General features: G+C 36.7%; 1 protein-coding gene across 1 annotated transcript; it reads left to right on the top strand.

Moving 5' to 3' along the window:
* Nucleotides 1-9,197: 9,197 nt before the first annotated feature.
* On the top strand, nt 9,198-19,237 carry slc35f6 (solute carrier family 35 member F6). The gene is made up of 6 exons (XM_006625972.3): nt 9,198-9,434; nt 12,980-13,052; nt 13,781-13,952; nt 15,314-15,529; nt 15,819-15,929; nt 16,780-19,237. The coding sequence occupies exons 1-6, from the start codon at nt 9,358-9,360 to the stop codon at nt 17,250-17,252; spliced, it is 1,122 nt and encodes a 373-aa protein (XP_006626035.2). The 5' UTR covers nt 9,198-9,357; the 3' UTR covers nt 17,253-19,237.
* Nucleotides 19,238-21,318: the final 2,081 nt, after the last annotated feature.

The following is a 21,318-nucleotide window of genomic DNA, read 5'->3' as shown; positions in this document are numbered from 1 at the left end:
TTTCTTTTCAGCATGGAATAAGCCTATTACTTGTTCCTTTGCAGCCTATGCATGCTGACGCAGGTACCCACCTGAACTACTATACTAGAGTCTGGGTTATTATGGGTGCTTCATATTACAGTTTTGTTGGAGTCTGTTGAGGCTGGCTGAATGCCTTTGTAACTTCGTGTTCTGATGTTCCTTCCAGCAACATTCCTGAAATGCAAACACACACTCTTTCACTGCATTGGCATTGTTCCACTGTTGAATCTGTATGCCTTTTGGGCACACACCTTTTACACATGCAAAATAATAAGCACACTTTTCCTACCACAAGCATTGCCAGATTTTCTTTTCATTTCATTCCAAGGAATAGCAAAAACTGATTTTGTTTTACATGCCTACACCTTATTATGATATTAAACACAATTTTGTCACTTCTTAATACATTGCAAAGAGAGAGAAAGAGCAACAGCAGGATATAGTGGAAAATGCACTTTTATATAGTCTCAGTTCATAAATTAGTAATAAAAACAACTGTAAATCATTTTATTTATCAAAGACTACTTTCTGCATTTTAATGCTGAAGACAATCAACGGCAGCTCAGAAATAATTTTCAGTTCTGAGTCTAGGAAAGAAAACATTGTGCAATGGCTCCCTCTGCTGTTCAAGATACAGGACAGCAACTGGAGGAAACTGATCCATTCATTTTATAACCACTTTATCCAATACAGGTTCATGGGGGAACCAGAGTGTGTCCTGTTACGCAACAGATGCAAGGCAGTATACACCCTGGACAGAACACCAGTCCATCACAGGGCACAAAGACACACACTCACACCAGGGCCAATTTTCTCATAAGCCAATAAATCTACCAGAATTGCTTTAGACAGTGGGAGGAAACTGGAGGACCTGATGAAATCCCATGTGAACAGGGGAAGAATATACAAACCACACGGAGATAGCACCCCAGGTCCAAAAGTGAGCCCAAGGCTTCAGCACTGAGAGATAGCAATGCTAACCACTGTGCCACCATGCCACTCTGACCTTTTCAGTAGGAGAACAATAGGACAAGCAAGGCCCAACCTACACTAGTGTGGCTTAAGAAAGAGAAAGTGAGTTTTCTTCAGTAGCTCAGTCAAAGTCATGTCTTATATCCTATTGTGAATCTGTGGAAAGAGATGAAAACTATCTGTGAACTATCCCTAAGCAACCTGAGAGAGCTTGAGCAAATTTACCAAGAAGAAGGGGTGAAAATTGCACCAAGCTGGTGTGCAAAGTCAGCACTTAACCAAAATGACTTGCTGTTGTAATGCTTCCAAAGGTAGTTCTACCAAATGTTGCGTCTGAATATTTATGCAATTAACATATTACAGTTTTTCTCTTCAGTTTTTGCTGCCATTTACTGTAGCTTATCTTTAGAAGTCAGTATGTTCAGTATGAACATTCAGGTTTTTAACAAAAAATGTGTTTTTTGTAATATCACAAAATGGGACACCATGTACAGTTTCTGAATATTTTTACAAGGCCTTGAATAGCCTCAATATTTGATTTTAATTCAGTGGTTAGAACCCAGAATGTCATAGGTTCAGATTCCCACAGCAAATACTGCTGTTGTGTCCTTTAAGAAGGTACTTTAACCCAATTAATCACATCCCCCCTTATCAGTATTGCCGGGGTAACTCTTGGCATTACACACTTCCAGCCCTCTAAACTAAGAACACCAGAACAGCTCTAGCCTGAAGAGCCAATAGGTTTAAAGTATGGAGTTTTCTATAAAGTGTTCAAAGATGATTGCCATTTGAAGAGCAAACACATACATGAAAAATAAATTGAAATAGTTGCTATTTTACTATGTGTATATTACTGTACATGGCCATATTAAATGCTGTGTTTCTTTGTTCAGTTTCTTATCCCAAGATCCAGAGTGCACTTGCTGTCTTTAATGCTCACTTATTTTTATGCATACAGTATGCCTGTGAAGATATCAATTAAATCTTTCCCTGCTTCTGACTTCAATTAAATAGTCTACCTGCTGAAGCCCTCGTAACAAGCAGGCAAAGGTTTGATTGCTGTATTCACTGGCCTGAGATGAATTCCAAACATGAATTGTACGGTTGGGGTTAACAGAGCATTGAACTGTTGAAAGTAGTGTTTCTAAATGTCACTTTCAATTCCACACTCGATTGTACAAAAACAAAGAAACCAGCCATACATATTGAGTGTATGCCTCACTAAATATGGATTCAAATAAAATCAGCCAAATAACTTTGTCACATTAATAATGTTCATAATGTATGCCATAGAAGTCAAACTCTAGCTGTTTTGTCTTTTTCCTACCGGGGATAAGTTTAAATTTTAAGTTATTAAAGTGAAAAGCCCTGCTTAATTCCAATATATGAAAATATTGTACATCAATATTCAAGATGTAAATGTATTGTATTATGACTGACCTCTATAGAGCACATCAAAGATGGTGAGCCTTTCTGCTGATGCTGATAAACAAGTGATAAACCTCATTTCACATTTCACACTATTTAATTTGGAAAGTGTGCACTTTTCTGTTTTTCTACTGCTTACATGGCCTCTCAACATTCGTCTTTACCATTGATATATACTACTGTATCTAAGAAAAGAAAGTAACTGTCTCAAATATGAAATATTCTGAAGCATTCTGAGTATCTGGGATCCTCTGCAATGAAAAGTAATATATAAATATAATGATTTATTCATATTGATTTCTATTTCACCTCAGAAAAGTAAATTATTCATAGAAGTTATGATATGGAATAGAAGATATGGAATAGAAGTACAATACTTGATATGGAATAAATCCCTGATGTGCAATAAAATCATAGCTCTCTTAAACCTTAGAAAATCAAGGCCTAGACAGGAAAGTATAATATTTAATTTTACTTACTTTCTATAAAATGTAAAAAATTGGTACTGAATTATTTTGTAATTGTTCTTTAGTAGTAGAAATAAATTAAGTGTTATGCAATACATCATTAGGAATGCACAAGACAAACATTCTTGTGATTATTTTCATTCTTTGATTAGGTGGTTCTAGTAAATGCATGACATTAGAAGTGACAGAATGATTAATAACTAGAATTGGGCAGCATTTTTCATGTCAATTATTTTGTTAAGGCATTTAAAAATAAGGTCAACACAATTTTAGTGCACGATCATCTCAAAGAGAAAACTGAAATTAGAGTGTGGAGGAGGAGGTGTTGCGTTTCTTTTTTCCATCAGTATATATAGTACATATACCGTATAGTAAATATGCTTATTTTAAATGTTTTGAGAATTTTTCTGCCACATCACACGAAGAGGAATACAAGCTTACATTTTGTTTCTGTGTTAAAGAAGACCTTGATATGTTGAAAAAAATCAAATAGAGAGGACTCAAAAATATTAATAAAAATACTTAGGCAAGCCTCAATATACCAAGATACCAAAGTGTAAATCTCTAAGCATCAGAGATCCTCTGGACCTGCTATTTACATTCTGGAATTTGTTAAAGACAGAATGGTAATTAAATAGCCCTCTACCAAAAATTGCAACAGACTTCTAGACAGTTCATTGGTATGTGTCACAAATGATCACAATTGCAATACACTCAGAGTGATATTTTTCAAAACACATTCCCAGACATGAACATAAATTTATTTTGAAGTAGCGGAGATAGCGTAATAACTCAGGTTAATATATGAAATCTCATTATAATGCTACAGTATTTTAAAACTAAAATCAAAATATGGCCAAGAAGATTAAAAATACCAGGGGCGGTATACTCTCTAATAATGAATCAAGTCAAGTGTGCTGCTGATGTGCAGAAATATCTACTAATTGTTGTGAGTAAAAGACCAAAGGAGAAGTTGAATTGTGATTGCTCTGGACAGGAGTGTGTAGTCTCTACAGAAGTCCACTTGTATAATTGATGGCAACCTGACTAAACAGCGCTACATTGCTCAACTCCTGGGACCTTACTTGCTGTACTTACTGTGGGCTTAACCTGACATAAAAAAACATTGTAGCAGAACAATGCACATATAACAAAAGCTTGCCTTCAAGATGAAAGTGTGAAAGTTATGCCATGGATGCTATACAGTAAGCTGGGGTCTCTGGGGCTCAGAGACCAGTGAGCAGCCACATGCTTGTCCAGGCTCTAAAAGAGCAACATAAAACTGGGAACTGTTGACATCAAACTATTATAGCAATGAATTAGTTATGTTCTACCCAATTTATAATTTTGTACAGAGCACATGGACTAAAGTTGACAGCATTTGACCAGCTATTAAAACAGCTTTATATTTCAAATTTGAAAATGTTTGCACACTATATACTGTGGTTTAATGTAAATAAACTGTAGTTCATTTAAGTCATTTAATGGAACAAAAGCCAAAATACGCCATTTCCTGATTACCAATCATCCATTCATTGTTGTTTTTTTTTTGTTTTTTAACACTCAAATTCTTAAAAAATACCACTTAAAAAAAATCAGATAGGAGAAAGGATCTGTGAATTAAAACTGTGAAATAGCCAAGATGTGTATGGAGACACCCTGGAGAAGCTTAAAGGTTGCAGAGTTTCCTGTTTAGAAGTGTGAATTTGACAGGCTCAAGCTGTCAGAAATCTAAGATTGTGGCCATGGCCTGAAACAACTTTTATTGACAAACCAGAACATGTTGGTACACTCATTGCAGTGTACAACACTTACTTCACAAAAGCTAAACCAAAATCATAGTCTACTAAAAAAACGTTTAAAATAATAAACACCTTACATAAAAAGGTGAAACATGACAGAAAACTGAGTGTGTGCGTCCTATACCACCTACATGGTTGATTTATCCATCTACAGTATCCAGCCATTAACAGAAGGAAGCTTATTCCTATTACATATAGCAGCAATTGGAAGAATACAGTGCAAGGGACAAATTAAAGCCATAAATTATCTAGACTACAAGCTTTTTGAAGGTGGTAGGTAACCAGATGAAAGGACCATGCAAACCCCACACAGAAGTTGCCCCCGTCTAGGATCAAACCCAGGACCCAGGACAGGACTAATTGCCACACTACCCTGCCTGTCCTCGTGTAGTATTTATCAGACAAAGAGGATAATATAATTTTCATCCATCCATTTTCTAACTGCTTTATCCAAGATAACAGGGGAGACAGAGCCTAGGATCAATTTTCTCAGAAGCCAGTTAACTTACCAGTTTGTCTTTGGACTGTGGGAATGAACCAGAGCACCTTACAAGACTCATGCAAATGCAGCTGGCTAGCAACCAGCACCCCAGGTTCAGAATTTAACTCCTTAAGAGAAGTTTTCACTAAAGAGGTTTTATTCTGGTGTCAAGTCACATTACCCTGAAGGAGGCATTGGAGGCATAAGGATAAGATTTGTTTTATATAAAAAAATATATTTTCTGTTTTCTAGGATGCAGTATTTCACACCATCAGGAGCAGTTATCCCATCTGAGAACATACTGTAGTTTCCAGATTAAAAATCACATGCCCCATATGATATTCTACTTATGCATTAGTAAAAATACATGAATTACACAGTGCTAAGTTCTAGAAACTTCTCTGGTGCTCTTCAAAACATAATTTAGTTTAGAGCGAACCTCATGTAACTCAGCTTTCATTTACTTACAGTAGCTGTCTATGGAAATAAAGGTGCTTTGCACAGTAACATTAAAATAGAACTAAAGAGCAATTTAAAACAGGAATACAAACATCTACCAATAAGTATTACATTAAAAAAACAAATACATTAATTTCTGTTTGTAGAGACTAAAAGTAAAGCTTTGCCTTTGATGCCACTGTTTTTACAGCGCCACCCTGACCCTGGGGAGATTTTTACAGTATGAGTCAGAGGGATCCCCTGGTCTCACTGTTCTCAGCAGCTCTAACCTGCTCATTTTTCTCTCCTCAATCCCCTGAGGGCCTAGGCAGTGCCTCCTTCAACAAACCAGGGGACTTTTCGCTTTCTTCTCAAGCAATTCTCAGCAAGTCAAGGAAATTCTTTCTCTTCACTTTCCACCCCTGAGGCAGCGCCTCTCAAACTGACTCATTGGGTCAGGGTGCTCTTTCTCTTTTTCTTTTTCTACCCCCAGCTCTGAGCCAGCACCTCACCAAGTGACTCTCAGTGAGTCAAGGGGCTCTGTCACCCCTCACATTCCCAGCACGGTCCAGGTGCTCCTTTACCATACTTTGCTAAGCCCTGCTTCCGCCCGCAAACAAATTCACAAGCAAAACAAAGGATAATTAATCAGATATGTCAAAAATGTTGTTTATTGTTTCTCATACAACATACAAAAATGAAACCACAAATGGTTACCACAGGTGACTAGGAAAAGAGAATTTTAAAGGCTCTTTCTTGCTGCATGCAGAGTATAGATTAATTCTGCTCCTCCTTTTCATATGATCTATGAACTTTATACTCATTTTTCTTTCACACGGGCAGGACATTATACAGCCTTAAACATAAATGTACTGTATATTGTTAGTGAAACATCACAGGTGCCTTGTGAAGTAAGAAGCCATTAAACCTATTTATTCTACTTGACATAATACATCCTGAATCTTCTTATATCTTAAGGATGTTGCCCTTCTTCCACACTTCTGCTGCAGTTGTATATAATAGTTTTCAAAGTAAAACAAAATTGTTTTTATGATAAATGCTGTACAGAACTTTTTTCTAAAATGAGAAATACATTAATCACAACATTCCTGTTAAGCACCAGCATCTTCATGTGCCCCTGTTCCCCCAATTGCAGCTCTTTGTAGTCATAAACAAAAGGATCACAACATTAAAGGGGAACTGCAACACTATTTTTATATTTTGGAGTTAGAAAATTACACATCACAAATTTCCAGGTATGCCCAGTGCCATATTCTGTGATTCAGAACAAGGCAACCAAACTTCCAGTGAGGTGAAGCAGGCTTGTGAATACATCTCTTTTAATCCAACAGAAATATTGCTCTCAACTGAAGGTTTTGCCGACAAATACATTTTAAGTGTTAACTCTGCGAGCAGATCACGTTGAAATATTTCTGCTGCGAAATCTCTGCTGCACAACCTGTACTTATTCGCTTGCACGTCACATTAGTCATTGCAGTGACGAGCGAGCAGAGAGAGCCACCTCACCAATTCTCACTCTCGCCCTTCGTGAGACCAGAGGTTTGAGACAATATGACGACTATACAGTACCTTCACACTATTGTGTTTCCTTCATTTAAAACTTTGTACAAATTTGTGGTGTCGTCAAGCATGGTAAAATTATTTAATAACCGGTATGAAAAAATGGAACTGCAGTTCCCCTTTACTTGACCTCAAAGGAACTTCAATATTTTTATATTCATCCTTTATGTCAATGTCTTTAGGAAAATGCGACCACACTGAAAACATGAAAACTGACTGACAGCATTTCAGATCTTATTTAAGTAAGCTTGAGGCTAACTTTGAATAATTCCTGAAGGAGATTCTTTATAGACTCACTTTTCAGAACCCATTCTCCAGCTTAAGGATAAGCTGAACAGCACCGATCTCTTCCTCAGTAAGGGTAATAGTAAGAGCTGTCCTATTCTGCATAACGCAAAAGGGGTAACCACTTTATCCTGAAAAGCAATGGGTGCAGTGTGGGATACAGCCTGGATGGTACACCACAATGCCACTCTTCATTTAAAATATAAGAACGTTTAAAATATAAGAAGGTTTCATTATTTTAGTTACCAGAAGTATGTTGCAGCTTCTTTTCAAAACACCTGTGATGTTTCAATAAGAATATTCATTCTATTAATGATCAAGGCTAAATCTGAAGGAAGTAATAATAAACTTTTCAAAGCACTTTACAGAACAACAACAATAAAAATATACATGTGATATGCACAATTTGAATACACAATGAGAGGTGACAGTAGATATGGGTACTGAATACAGTAGGAGCAGAGGAGTATATAACAGAACCATAAAGAAAGGGAATCTGTTAGATGTATCCCAAAACTGTTTGAGATGCATAGGAATCAAGTAAAAAAAAACACATGCTGTAAGTAAATGGATGATCAACATTGGTCAAAACCTATTTTTCAAACATTCAGCTCAGGGGAAGTCATTAAAGCACAAGAATAAAAACAATACTCATATTGCAAAATATGTGCAGTACTTGTACAGTATATATGGGCCATCTTTGCATTTTATGTAAAACTACAGATTTTCATAAAATACAAATGCACCAAATTACATGTTCCCCTGTGCCCTGAATTACAGCTTTTAGTAGTCTCATTCACAACACCATCAAAACATTAACTGGCCTCAAAGGGACTTTGAATATTCAGGAATATATATATATAATCCAGAGCTTTCTGCCTCTTTGTGTCAGTGTCTTTAGCAAAACATGAAAACGGACAGACAGGACCTCAGATCTTACTTCAGTGAGCACAAGGCTATCCCTTCAATTCCTGTAGGAGATTCTTTTTAGACCCACTTCTCAAAACCCTCTTGCAGGATGAGGGATGGACTGAACAGCACTGATCTCTTTCTTCCCCAGGAAGGATAACAGTGTTTTTACATAAAATGCAAAGATGGCTTTTTGAAGAAGTACTGCACATATTTTCCTAAATGCCTGTTGCTTTTCTTCTCGCTGTTTTATGGTTTCCCTTAAGCCCTGATACTTATCGCTGAATGTTTGCAAAATAAAAGTTTTGGCAGACGTTACGCCTTCATTTACATACAGTATTTGTTTTACTTAATTCCGATTTAATTTTCTGGAAAAACAAAATTTTCGTTTGCCAACGCTCGATTAATGGAATCGTGGAGAAGCAAATTCACGAAAAGGAGGTTACAAATAATGGATAAATCGTCACGAAAAATAACATGTAATTTTAGTTGACACGTGACTTGTAACTAGGGACATCTGACACGCTCCGTAGAAATCATTGCCACTTCAGTTATTGCATTCATTAAAATTGGTTAACGTATTTTCCTAGCTAATACTAGACAGCTTATTATAGTAAACTGCAAATAATCATTACATCTAAATTCATATAACATTTCGCATGACAAATATCTGACAAACATATTACTGACTGTACAACTTTTTGAATAAGACTCGCATTTCACTGCAGATGAGTCTCACAAACCAGACATTCAGCCTTATCTATTTCCTGCAAGATATATGAACTCTCGTGTGTGCAGTCAGCTGACAATATAGGATAGTCATGTGATATCACAGGAAGAAATGAAGAAACTGCAGGTCCTAAAAGCAGTTGAAATCAACTGCCTACAGAAGCGGATCTGAGCTGAGCTGAACTGAACAGAACCAAAACCGGCCGTATTTCTGCATTCGTCTCGAAATACTCTCCCTTCCAGCATGGCCTGGACGAAATACCAGCTCTTACTAGCCGCAATGATGCTTATCACCGGCTCAATCAACACATTATCTGCAAAGTAAGTGATTAGGGCTTGTTTTACGACTGATAGTGTCAAGACACGTTTAGGAAAACTGAAATCAGATTACTTACCTTTCCTGATTTTACTGTTTTGTAGCGGTTGCATATTTACACTACAGTACGTTATGTTAATTGCTGTTCGTATTTTTATTGTCTCAATAAGAAAGCAAAACACCAGCTTACGAGTAAGTGCAGTGTCTGACTTATTGATTACTTTTTAAACTGTGAAGTAATTGACTAGAACCTTTAATAATTATGGCATGAATGTGTGGAGGTGACTGATTAAGAAAACCAGATATCTAGTAAGCAGTTAGCTACAATTGTATATTTTACATATTTGTAAAGGCACGTAGTTAATAACCATTGCAAACTTGAAACCTTGATCTCTTCAGGACATGTCGCCAATTTTTGTTATTTCATTAGTGTTATCCAGATTATTTATTTTCTGAATAAGTAAAGGCATAGAACTTTGATTAATTTTGCGTTCCGTTCGTGCTGTTATACTCTGTACATCTGTGTTACGTAATCCGTCTTAAATCTGTGTTTATGAGCCCACACTGACCATTCTGTGCGTGCTATATCAGCGATTTTAGTCTGCTGAACCCCATTGATTCATTCTCACAAGATTTTTAAGAAAAAAAAGTTCAGCAAAATTTAATTCTGCTAGTCATCTCCAAGGTAACTTGAGAAGTTTCACTTGTCTGTTCAGCAAGCAAGGGATTTTTCTGTTCTCCTTTACTTAATTCTGTTCATATATACATTTAAATTACATTTACAATAGTGGCAAAACTTTGATAATACATTTAATAGTTAAAGAAAACGCCTCTGGAATACATGTTAATATGCTTTGCAGAAGCCATTGGCAATTTACATATTTTATGAGTAGTTCACCTGATGGTGTTTTGCAAGTACAACTTATTTTCTGTGTGCTTATCTTAATTTACCTGAAGATGATATTTTGATCTCCATGTAAACCTACAACCTGAGAGAGAACGTTTGATATTATTAACATCTGTATCATATGTACTTCTTAACTTACATAAGTACTTACATATGTTACATAAAACAAAAGTTAGAGTAATATCTTGTTTAATTTTACCTTCAAGAGAGTGTCTGTGGTCTGCCAGATCTCTGAGTATCAAGTCACAAAATGACAGGCCAAAGTACAACAGAAAGCTGCAGAGGTTTCAAAAAGCTAGCATCAAGTTTCAGTAGTGCTTTCTTTTACAGTTCTTATATGTATTCTTTAAGAATCTTTTCCTTAAGATAAGCTATAATGACCTACCTTTTATTTATAGATGCATATTTGTTACATATACAGTATATACACATATGGATATATATCTACATGTGTATATATAAGAATAAACAGTGATATTGATCAAAATAGTTTTATTTAAAATGAGATTTTTATATTAAATGTATTTCTTATTATTATACATATCTAGTAATAACTGCAGATTTAATATGAGGTGCATCATCATTTTGTTACTTTATTGTATTTACTATAATGCACAAATAAATCATTGTAACCAATATGAAAAACTAAAGTGCATTTACCAGTTTACAGATGATATTTTTGTACTGAATGATTTGTGTTCTTTGTTTCTTAATGACTGGAAGATCAATTAATGGATCCAGAAGTGTTTGTTTGATATCTTGACCCTATCCTTGGGATGAACTTCAATCACTCAGGTGTTTTTACCTCGGTACTTTGTCTTCTCTTCGCATAGGGCAGTAGAGAGCTTGTCATTCTATTGTTGTTAGGGAACTTTGATTTGCTGTGTAAAAAAATCCATCAGTTAAAAATGACCTCTTCTGGGTCCATTTTATTTTGTAGCATCTGGGTTTGCAGAGAGAGAGATTTAATTGTAGGTCAAATTTTGTTCAGCTTGGTAGGCAGCATTCTCTTATTTTGGCATTGTAGACACTATATAAGAGTTTGAATGCTTGGTAGCAGTTTGGGATTTTGGGACATAGGCTTCTTCGACACTATGCGTGTAAACGTATAAATAGCGTAACCGGTATGTTGTATGTTGTTTATGCTGTGTGTAGTTTAGGGTGTGTATTGTCATTGGTAAGAAATATGTTTAATACAGTGTGCCCGATTTTTTTTCCACCAAAGCTGTGCCAGAGAACAAGGAACTTAGGTGCCTCCGATTATACCAAACACCAAGGTGTATTCTAGGCAAAATCATTTCCAAATTGGGGATTATGACTATTTAATTTACTTATTGATTAACCCACTCTGTCATTTCTGATTTTCTCTGTTTCCGTAGCCCCCTATTTGTAATGGTATCATCTATAAATTTAACTATTTTAGTTTATACGAGAATCTATATAATTGATATTGATTACGAAAAAGTAAAGGGCTTAATAAAGATCTTTGCAGAAAACCACTACTTACATCTACCCAGTTAGAACTTATGTCGCTTAAGATTTCACAGAAAGCTTTGCTAGAAAAAAATGTAATTCCCTTTCTAAATACATGTTGGCTGGCTTTAAAATGCCATTGTATAAATGATTCTAATTTCGTTTTCAAGATACTTTCTGTAACACACAGAAATTTCTGTAATTTTCCAGTAACAGAAATAAGACTGATTGATTTATAGTTTCTTGGTTCAAGTTTTGTCCCCATATGCAATTCTGTGTTTGTGGCTACTGTGCCCATTTTACTTAATAGTTGAAATCTTAATTTAACATTATTTATTTTTAAGTGTGACTCATCTTGTGTCCATCAGTTTACAGTTCGCTTTGGTACCTGTATGTTCTGCCTCATTTCGTCTTTGTCAATTTTTATAAAAATTCAAGCCATCATTTTACACGCAAGGTTTAAGGTCATCACACACTTATCACAAGATATATTATGATTACAATATACTTCTTCTTTTAATTGTTCCTTTAATTGTATCCTGTTTGAAAAGATTTAATCAATAAGAGAATCTGCCGTTGTTTGAGCCGTTATAAAGTGAGTTTAGAAACAATGTCTAACCATTTTAATCATGTCATTTTCAGTTTCTTTATTCTCCATGATAGTGTCCTGGTTTATCTGTGGAAAGTTACAATCTCCTTGTAATATAATATAACCTTTGCTGCCTAACTGCCTGATCTCATCATATAGTAAGAAATTTGTGTTTTTATTAGGTCATTTGTTGCATAAAACAAGTATTAAAACCCTAGAATTTCTAATTGCTTTTGTGGTTTAACCCATGAAAATTTTAATCAGCCCTCTTTGCATCAGCTCTCTAGCTTGAAGGTTAATTTTGAGATATATCTATAGTCCCCACACGACCACTCCTTCCATTCTAACTGGCGTCTTGAAAAACATATACCCACTAACTGGATATTTGTCCCCATCATTTTCCCCTAAGCCATATTCCACATTCCACAGCCATGAACAGTTCATGCTGTAGCCTCGGGTTAAATTGTAGCAGGTTTAAGAAACATTGTCATTTTCAATTTTGCCTTTTATTCTACACTTTTGATTTCTAGTCTTTCCAGACCTCATTTGTAACACCTAATGCTTGTCTCTGTTTTACCTAGATGGGCAGACACCTTCTCAGCTCAGGGATGTGGTGGATCCCCAAAGCACACGTTCTCACATCCCTTCCTGCAGGTACCTTTGCTTAGATTGGAAAAATGACTTCAGCATCTTTACTACTGAACTAGAGATTGATTGGAAGTGCATGTCCATATATTAGACTCGAAGACACTGCAGCCGCTGCAGATTACATTCAGAGCTTTCAGAGTCATTTAAAAATCTGAGGGGTCGTTGACCTTTCAAGCCCTCTTGAGAATAATTGACCTACTGTTTATTTTGTTATTGACGAGACAGTTTGCACACAGATTGCCTAAAGGTGAAATATTGACTTGGGTATTGATTCTTCCAACCTAACGATATACAGCATTTGTGCAGTTATCCACCCATCCATCCATTTTCAAACTCCATCATCCAATTCAGGGTCAATTTCAGGACCCCACAGTCATTAATTATTAAAACTTGCAGTGTCAAGATAAAATGTTTATTCATTATATCTTCTAAATGTAAGTATATGAGATTCTCATGATTAATACTCATGTATTCATAATTACAATACATATAATTATTCATTCTCATAATTACAGTCCAGCAATTTGCTTTTGTAAATCAATCATTCTTTCTAAAAGAGCAGACCCCTTAGAGAAAAGATTTTGCCTTCATGTACTGTAGATCTGACCCATGTATTTTAGGAAAAGTGGGTAAACTACCTTATACCAAATGATTTCCAGAATGTAGGCAGGCTTAGTGTTGTTAAAGATCTTTTTCAGTCCAGCATTCGTACAAATTTGTCTTGTTTCCTACAGGCTGTTGGCATGTTTCTGGGTGAGCTCAGTTGCCTAGCGCTGTTCTACATCCTTGTCTGTCACGACAGACGGAGCCCCGAACCAAGGATGAATGCTAACCAGTCCTTTAACCCCCTCCTTTTTTTCCCGCCTGCAATGTGTGACATGACAGCCACCTCCATCATGTATGTTGGTAAGTTTTAAATCTGCATCTTCCTAAAGCATGCTCAACACAGGGTTCCAACAGCCTCACCCCTACAGCCAAATTGTGGTTCCTTTAGTCAGCTGAGATGCTTGTATAAATCATATTTCTGTTCCACTTCTGGGATTTAGGCTGAACAACTGAAATTGAAATTGAATTTCAAATGCAATTTTATAAGGAGGTCACACACTCTGGGATTTTATTGAGATTAAAAGTTCTATAGAAATTACATGATTTTTAATTATTATTGTGAAGACACAGGATACTAGACCTCTGTGGCTTTGTTTATAAAAATCTTACACATTCCTTTTTTTCCATCCAGTAGTGACTAGTTAGCATGAGCCTGATAACCTCCCTCATTTCAACTTCCTCATGCCTACCACCTGTGTCTAAACTCGCTCATTTCTTGGTGCTTTACTCTCTCAACTATGGCCTCTACTGGCTGCTCACTGTCACTGCACTCACCCTTGGCTGGTTTCTTTAGACTGCAGTCTGCCATGTATTCTATCCATCCGTACTGTAACCACTAAGTCCAATACGGGGTTACCTTAGACCCAGAGCAACAGGCGCAAGGCAGAGCACAACCTGAATAGGACACTAGTTCATCTCAGGGCACAAGTACGTACACACTCCCTCCAGGGCCAGTTATCCTAGGAGCCAATTAACCTAGAAGTATGTCCTTGGACTATGTGAGAAAACTGGAGAAAAGTATTCAGAAGAAACCCATGCAAACACAGGGAGAACTTAAAAACTCCACACTGATAGCAGCCCGGTAATTAAACCCAGGTCTTCAGCGTATCGTTAAGGACACCAGTCATCCTGGTTCCTCACTTTTCTCCCCCCTTCCCTCTGGTAAGCATTATTGGAGCATAAAGGCATGAACGTCTAGACTCAGAGACAGCTTCTTCCCTCAAGCTGTCAGATTACTGAACTCTACCCCTACCACTGGCTCACAATGATGTTTTTTTTTTTCTAAGATGTTACTTAAGTTGTTATTGTTGCTGCCACTGTTCTATGTTTTTGTTTTTGTTTCCTTGATGTCTTTGTATAGGAGCATACATGCAAATAAGCATTTCATTGCACTTGTGCATATGACAGTAAATTCTGCTCTGCTCAGCTCTGTGAGATAGCAAAAAGCTAACCACTGCACTAATTTGTCACTCCCATGTCATACAATAATTTATTCTGTGTTTTTTTCTGTATTTTTAATGCATCATGTTATCATTAATGCATCATGTTATCATTCAGATACTGTATATCTGATATGGTGGCATTAGTGGTTGTTATAATTCTTCTAGTGTGATGTGTTTGTTCCCATCGTTGGTCTTATCATGCAACGTTTATATTCCTAGCGCTCAACATGACCAGTGCCTCCAGCTTCCAGATGCTGCGAGGAGCAGTGATCATCTTCACCGGGCTGCTGTCAGTAGCGTTCCTGGGCCGCAAGCTATTGGCCAGCCAGTGGATCGGCATCGTTGTCACCATCGCGGGCCTGGTTGTGGTGGGTCTGGCGGACTTTGTCAGTGGAGAAAAGGATGAAAGTCACAAGCTCAGTGAAGTCATTACAGGTACAAGGACACTGCTCAAAAGTTCTGTCTTCCCATGAAATAGTGCCCCAGAAAGTTTGCTTACTTAATTCTTAGAACATACATTTTAAATCATAAACTTTAAATCAGCATCCACCAACATAAAATCACACTGTGCGTGTAATTAGTCCCAGTTCAAGACCAATTCAGAGTTGGTTTTGGTAAAGTTTTTTGGTAAAGTCCTTTAAGGACAGATTCTGTCTCCCAGAGTTGTTTTCCTTGCTAGGTTCTAGCTTTTGTCATGTTTTTGATCTTTAATTCTGGTCTGCAGGTGACCTCCTTATTATCATGGCGCAGATCATAGTCTCTGTGCAGATGGTACTGGAGGAGAAGTTTGTTTACAAGCACGACGTCCACCCACTCCGGGCTGTTGGCACAGAAGGTACTGCTCCCTTTCGCTAGTCGAGTTAGTGGAAAGAAAGTGTATAGTGCTTGAATGAAAGCATGGAAGCACCAATGATTTTTGTCAAATGCAAAAGCTTTTTATGGTTGTTTTAGAATTCACTTAAAAGGTATATATTCCAGAGTTCTTCACACTGTTCAATCTTACCAGGAATTAAACCCCTGCCAGATAGCTAGATATGCACTTATTATCAGTAAATAATCAGAAGCTTTTATAAAACATAGTAGGAAACCATTGATTTATTTGAATTAGTTCAAAAGTCATTCGGATCAATACAAATCTTGTGTTTTTATTAAATGTTTTATCACAAAAGATCCTTAAGCACTTTTACACTCAAGAATGGTCTAAAAATGTATTACTGACAGAAATATACATTACCCATCTGAGGCAATTTCTTATTGTGATGTACAAAAAGTGCACATAATGCAATGTAAGTAAAGTTTTAGAGTTCAAGTAAAGTACATTACAATTTAAAGGATTTGTGCTAGGCATTTTATATTAATTTCAGGGTACGGACATGTATAATAAAATAATGAAGTCCTAAAACCCTCTGACATCATCCATGTTAAGGGAAAAAGGGACAGTTATCCTTGTGAAGGATTCTCTCAGATTCAGGGAGCTGCCAGATAAAGAAAATATACAGGAATAAAAGAAACAGGATGAAGGAATAAAGCAAAAAAAAATGAAGCAAACTCTGTGTTCTATCAATTCACAAGAGAAAAGTAGCTGTCTGTGGGGAAGGTACTGATTGATATGATGCTGTGTTATTCAGCATATTACAACTAGTTAGACAACCAGATACACTGAAGTCCCTCTCCTTACTTCTCAGGTTTCTTTGGGTTTGTTGTCCTTTCTCTCTTGCTGATCCCCATGTACTTCATCCCTGTGGGCAACTTCGGCGACAACCCCAGGCAGGTCCTGGAAGATGCACTGGATGCATTTTGCCAGATGGGCAACCAGCCACTAATTGTCCTGGCCATCATTGGGAACATTGTTAGTATTGCCTTCTTCAACTTTGCAGGGATCAGCGTCACCAAGGAAATTAGCGCTACCACTCGCATGGTACTTGACAGCCTGCGGACTATTGTTATCTGGGTTGTGAGTCTGGCTGTGGGCTGGGAGCACTTCCATGGGCTTCAGGTCCTGGGATTTATTATCCTCCTCACAGGGGCAGCTCTGTATAATGGACTCCACAAGCCCCTCATGGCCAGAATCCCCTGGTGCGCCCGTTTTCAGGAGAGAAGCGCTGAAACTGAGAGGCTCTGTTCTGAAAGCATATTATCAGTCAATGAGGGGCATTAACCTTTTCATTTCTTTCAAATTCTTTTTTTTTTGGAATGTGGTGGTGGTACTTCATTTGTCAGAATATACTGGAAAACAGAAAACCATATCTAATTATGTTTTGAATGTGGCACAGTAGTGACACATTTAGAATTTCTGTTTTTCACATCATTTTACGTTTATTTTTAGAATATACTGGAAAAGAGAAAACCTGTGTGGTCTGCTGGTGTAGGTCATGTTATATAACAGTTTCAAACTGGATTACAGAAGAAACTCTATCCTAAACAGTAGTTCATCCGTACATATTGATGAACAAGCCTTTAAGGTTCAAATTGTGTTACAACACTAGTGTTATTCAGACAAGTGATTGCTTCGTATCTTTTTTTTTATGTGCTCTAAAAAAGTGATCCCACTTTGTGTTTTTTTTTTCTGCTTTAAATATTAGTCATAATTCTCAATAACTTTCGCACTAAAACAATTAAAATATATTGAAGTTGATTGTCATGGTACACAACACAGCATAATCTATTAAAGGCATTAAAAATAATGTGTTTGAGTTGGAGGAACCTACTGTACTTAAAATATCTGATTTTTAGTCTTTTCCAAAGATTAATCTTTCATTTCTTGGCAGTCAGCCAACAGATTTGTTTTCTGAAGCTATGTTCAATGGAGCATTTGACATGTACAGTAGCCATATTAGTAAAACAAAAAAAATCTAAAATTACATTCTCAAGCTATACCAAACTGTTCAAAGAACGCTGCTTGTATTTCTTCTTTCTCTGTGACAAGTTCCCTTTCCAGAAAGTGTAGGCCATCTACATAAAATGTTTACCACCACTGCTTAGCTCATACTTAATTTTACTTTCAATAAAAAACAGTACACTGCAATAGACCAATGTGTACTGGTTTCCACATGATTCTAATGTCCTTGTAGGTTGTTTAAAATTAAAACAAATATTTTCAATTAATAGTTTAATATTTTGACGTGCATAGATACAAGTGCAATTCCGAACAGATCTACAGTCTGAAAAAAACTTTTCAGGATTTGTGAAAAACAGGCAGTTTCAGCATTTCTGTAACAGTTATATTAAGGAAAGAACACAAGTTTTAAATGAGTTTGCTCTCAGTTCTGTTGCTAGTTTGCAATTTATAACTGTCCTTGTTTGCACTCAAATCTAGTATTGTCTGTTCATCCTGTAGAATGAAAAACGTGTTCTGATACAATGGAGGCTTTTTAAACCCTGGAAGGGTTGTATTCCTTTACAGCGAAGACACACAGACCGAACTTAACAGGGAACAAAAGCCTAATTTTGGAGTTATTTGGAGTTATACTAAAAACTCTTCCAGTACCGAGTATCCATTAATAAAGTCTTGTACTAGTCTTCTCTCTCAACTGGTATCTGTCCTCAGTTTTGTAGCTACAGTAGGTGGGCCCAAAAGCCTCCTCTCATTTGTAACCATTATTTATCTTGTCACTTGCTGCTAACTCCTGATAGCAAACACAACCTTCATCCAAGTTCTTCTCCAGCTTGACACTTACTTGCATGCATTATGTTCCTTCACAAATTCCCATATTTTCTTTTATATTGTATGGGTTATTTTGCTTATGACTTTGTTTTTAATGGTTCAATACCACCTTATCGTGGCACCTTATCGCCACTTAAACTTGATACCTCCCACCTAAATATTAAACCAAGATTACACCTTTATGTGGTTAGATGCCCCTGTTGTGGATGGAGCTAATGTTTTCGCAACTCAAGTCCTAAACAGTTTTCTATGGCTCTGCTTTTGTGTTTTGTGTTTTTGTGTTTTGTGTTCAATGCCAAATGTAGCCATAAGTGTTTGAGAGAGAGAAGAGAGAAAATTGTTTGATTTACCTTCTCAAAACATTGTGGTAAATATGGAAGAAAATACTTAATAGCCTGTTTACTTTCTGTAACATTTTAAATATACATGCAAAAATAAAGATGTTTTGTAACAGGCTGTAAAATATAATTTCAATGAAATGTTTGACTCTTTGCTTTTCATTGTAATACAAAATCTGGCTTTTTCTTTTGTGTATTGCCTTTTTATGCCTAAATGTTTTTGGCTTAATAAGCTACAAAATGAATGCAAACCTACAGTATGTCCTTATTCCAAAAATGCATCCAATAACCAGGATAGGACATTTTTTACTGAGGGATTCTTTACACATGTATTTTGAGTTCCCTAAGAACTGTAGAACAGCAAGGTTAACAAGGTTCAAATACGTAGCTCCAATCTGGTCTATCTGGATGATCAAGACAAGAACCTCTCGCATTCTGGTTTTGTGTGTCTTCCCATGTCTCTTTCTCGTCTTTTTTGTTATCTACCTGGTTTATGCTGTCTTCCTGGATGGTTAATTGCCATGTAATCAATTACCCCGAAATTAACTGAGGTAAATCAAGGTATACTTACCCCGAACTTAACTGAGGTAAATCAAGGTATACTTTATGATTGCTTTGATCATTGAATCTCTTACTCCTACATCTCAAGCGAACATCTCCTTGCTTTGAAGCTCCTGAGAACTGAAAGACACTTCAATAATCACTTACAATAGTTGGAACAATTTCCGTTATACAACAGTTGGAACACTTTCAACAGTGCTGCCTTTCCTTATAATATTTAATCCTTACATCTGCATAAAGCGTTTCTGGACACTCCACTCAAAGCACTTTACAGGTAATGGGAAGTCTTCACCCTTCACCACCACAAATGTGTAACACCCGCCTGGTTGATGAGACGGTAGCCAAAATGCACCAATACACCAGTACAGCTATCTGTGGGGAGGGTAACAGAGTAAGCCAATAGAGTGAAACCAATTCATATAATTTTCTTACATTATATAGTTTTTAAGTGTCATAATAAAAAAACAAGATAACAAGAAAACCTCTACTGATGATTTGTGCTAGTCATTTTAGAAGGGATAGTATCTTAAATGTTTGAATTTATGCTATAATGTTGTTGAAAACAGCATACAGTAGTTTCAGATGTTAACATGAATGTTGATAGGAAGATTAGTTCTGATTGAATATTCTATCACATTCGTATATTTCTAGGGGCTCCCTTACAGGTAGCACAGCATGAGTACCTATACAAATGAACCACCCAAACTTTGGGAAATCTCAAAGGCAGAGCTTGAGACTGGACCAGATGTAATAAATCTGACCCTCTCCCAATTACAGTATGTAAAATACTGACCTCTTCATTTCCCCCTTATTCTTAACAGATGTCCTTGAGCCTGAACCATTAGCTGATCTTGTTCTGTCTACCGGTGACCGGTGACCTATTTTTTCTCAATAGGGTACTGGTTCCCTGGGGTCACTTTTTAACCTCTTTCCTAAATGATGGGAAACATCCTTAGTTGACGGGCAATGACTTACTTTGCTGCTGTCTCTAGAACTAAATTAACCAAAAGATAAGTCTCACCACGAGACTGATCTCCAACCAAAAGCTTTGACCTTATAACAAGACTAGACTGCTTATCTTGTATCTCTAAATACTTATAGAGAAACCAAATAAAAAGCAGCTGCATTTTATTCCTCTCTCGCAACCTACTGTGAATGCCTTTCCTTATCCTCTCTATAGAATGTCCCTAAGCCACCCTCTAGTGGAGATAATTTCTCTTCATATAAAGAACTGTCAGTCTAGAGGCTGTAGAGCTAAGGCCTATTCTCCCTAATGAGACTGTTTTTATCGTTAAAGACCTCATTAGTATTTACCAAGTGCCACATTAGTATCAGAGCTGCAAACAATAGAGACAGAAACCCTTTCACTTACAGGTACCTCACACATAGCAGAAGTCTAGAAAGCAGAAGAAAAAAAGGTAGCACTGGAAAAGGTGAAGCTGCAAAATATAATGTAATGTTACTGTATGTGTTGAGCTTCTATAAAACACAGGTTACATCAATCTTTTCTGTAAGGATCTATAGTCAAATAAAAGGGACCTGCCAACTGCAAAATTGCCAGTTTTCCAGTTCTTTTCAATGGAGTCTCGCACTGAGAGGCATATAAAGCAAAATGTGGGTAATTAGAAAGATGCTGAAAAAGCCTGCCAGATGATCATCTC

The sequence above is a fragment of the Lepisosteus oculatus genome, chromosome 2, assembly GCF_040954835.1.
Source record: "Lepisosteus oculatus isolate fLepOcu1 chromosome 2, fLepOcu1.hap2, whole genome shotgun sequence".
Lineage (NCBI taxonomy): Eukaryota > Metazoa > Chordata > Actinopteri > Semionotiformes > Lepisosteidae > Lepisosteus > Lepisosteus oculatus.
The sequence above is the reverse complement of the archived record's forward strand: the minus strand, read 5'-3'. Positions and strand labels throughout refer to the sequence as shown.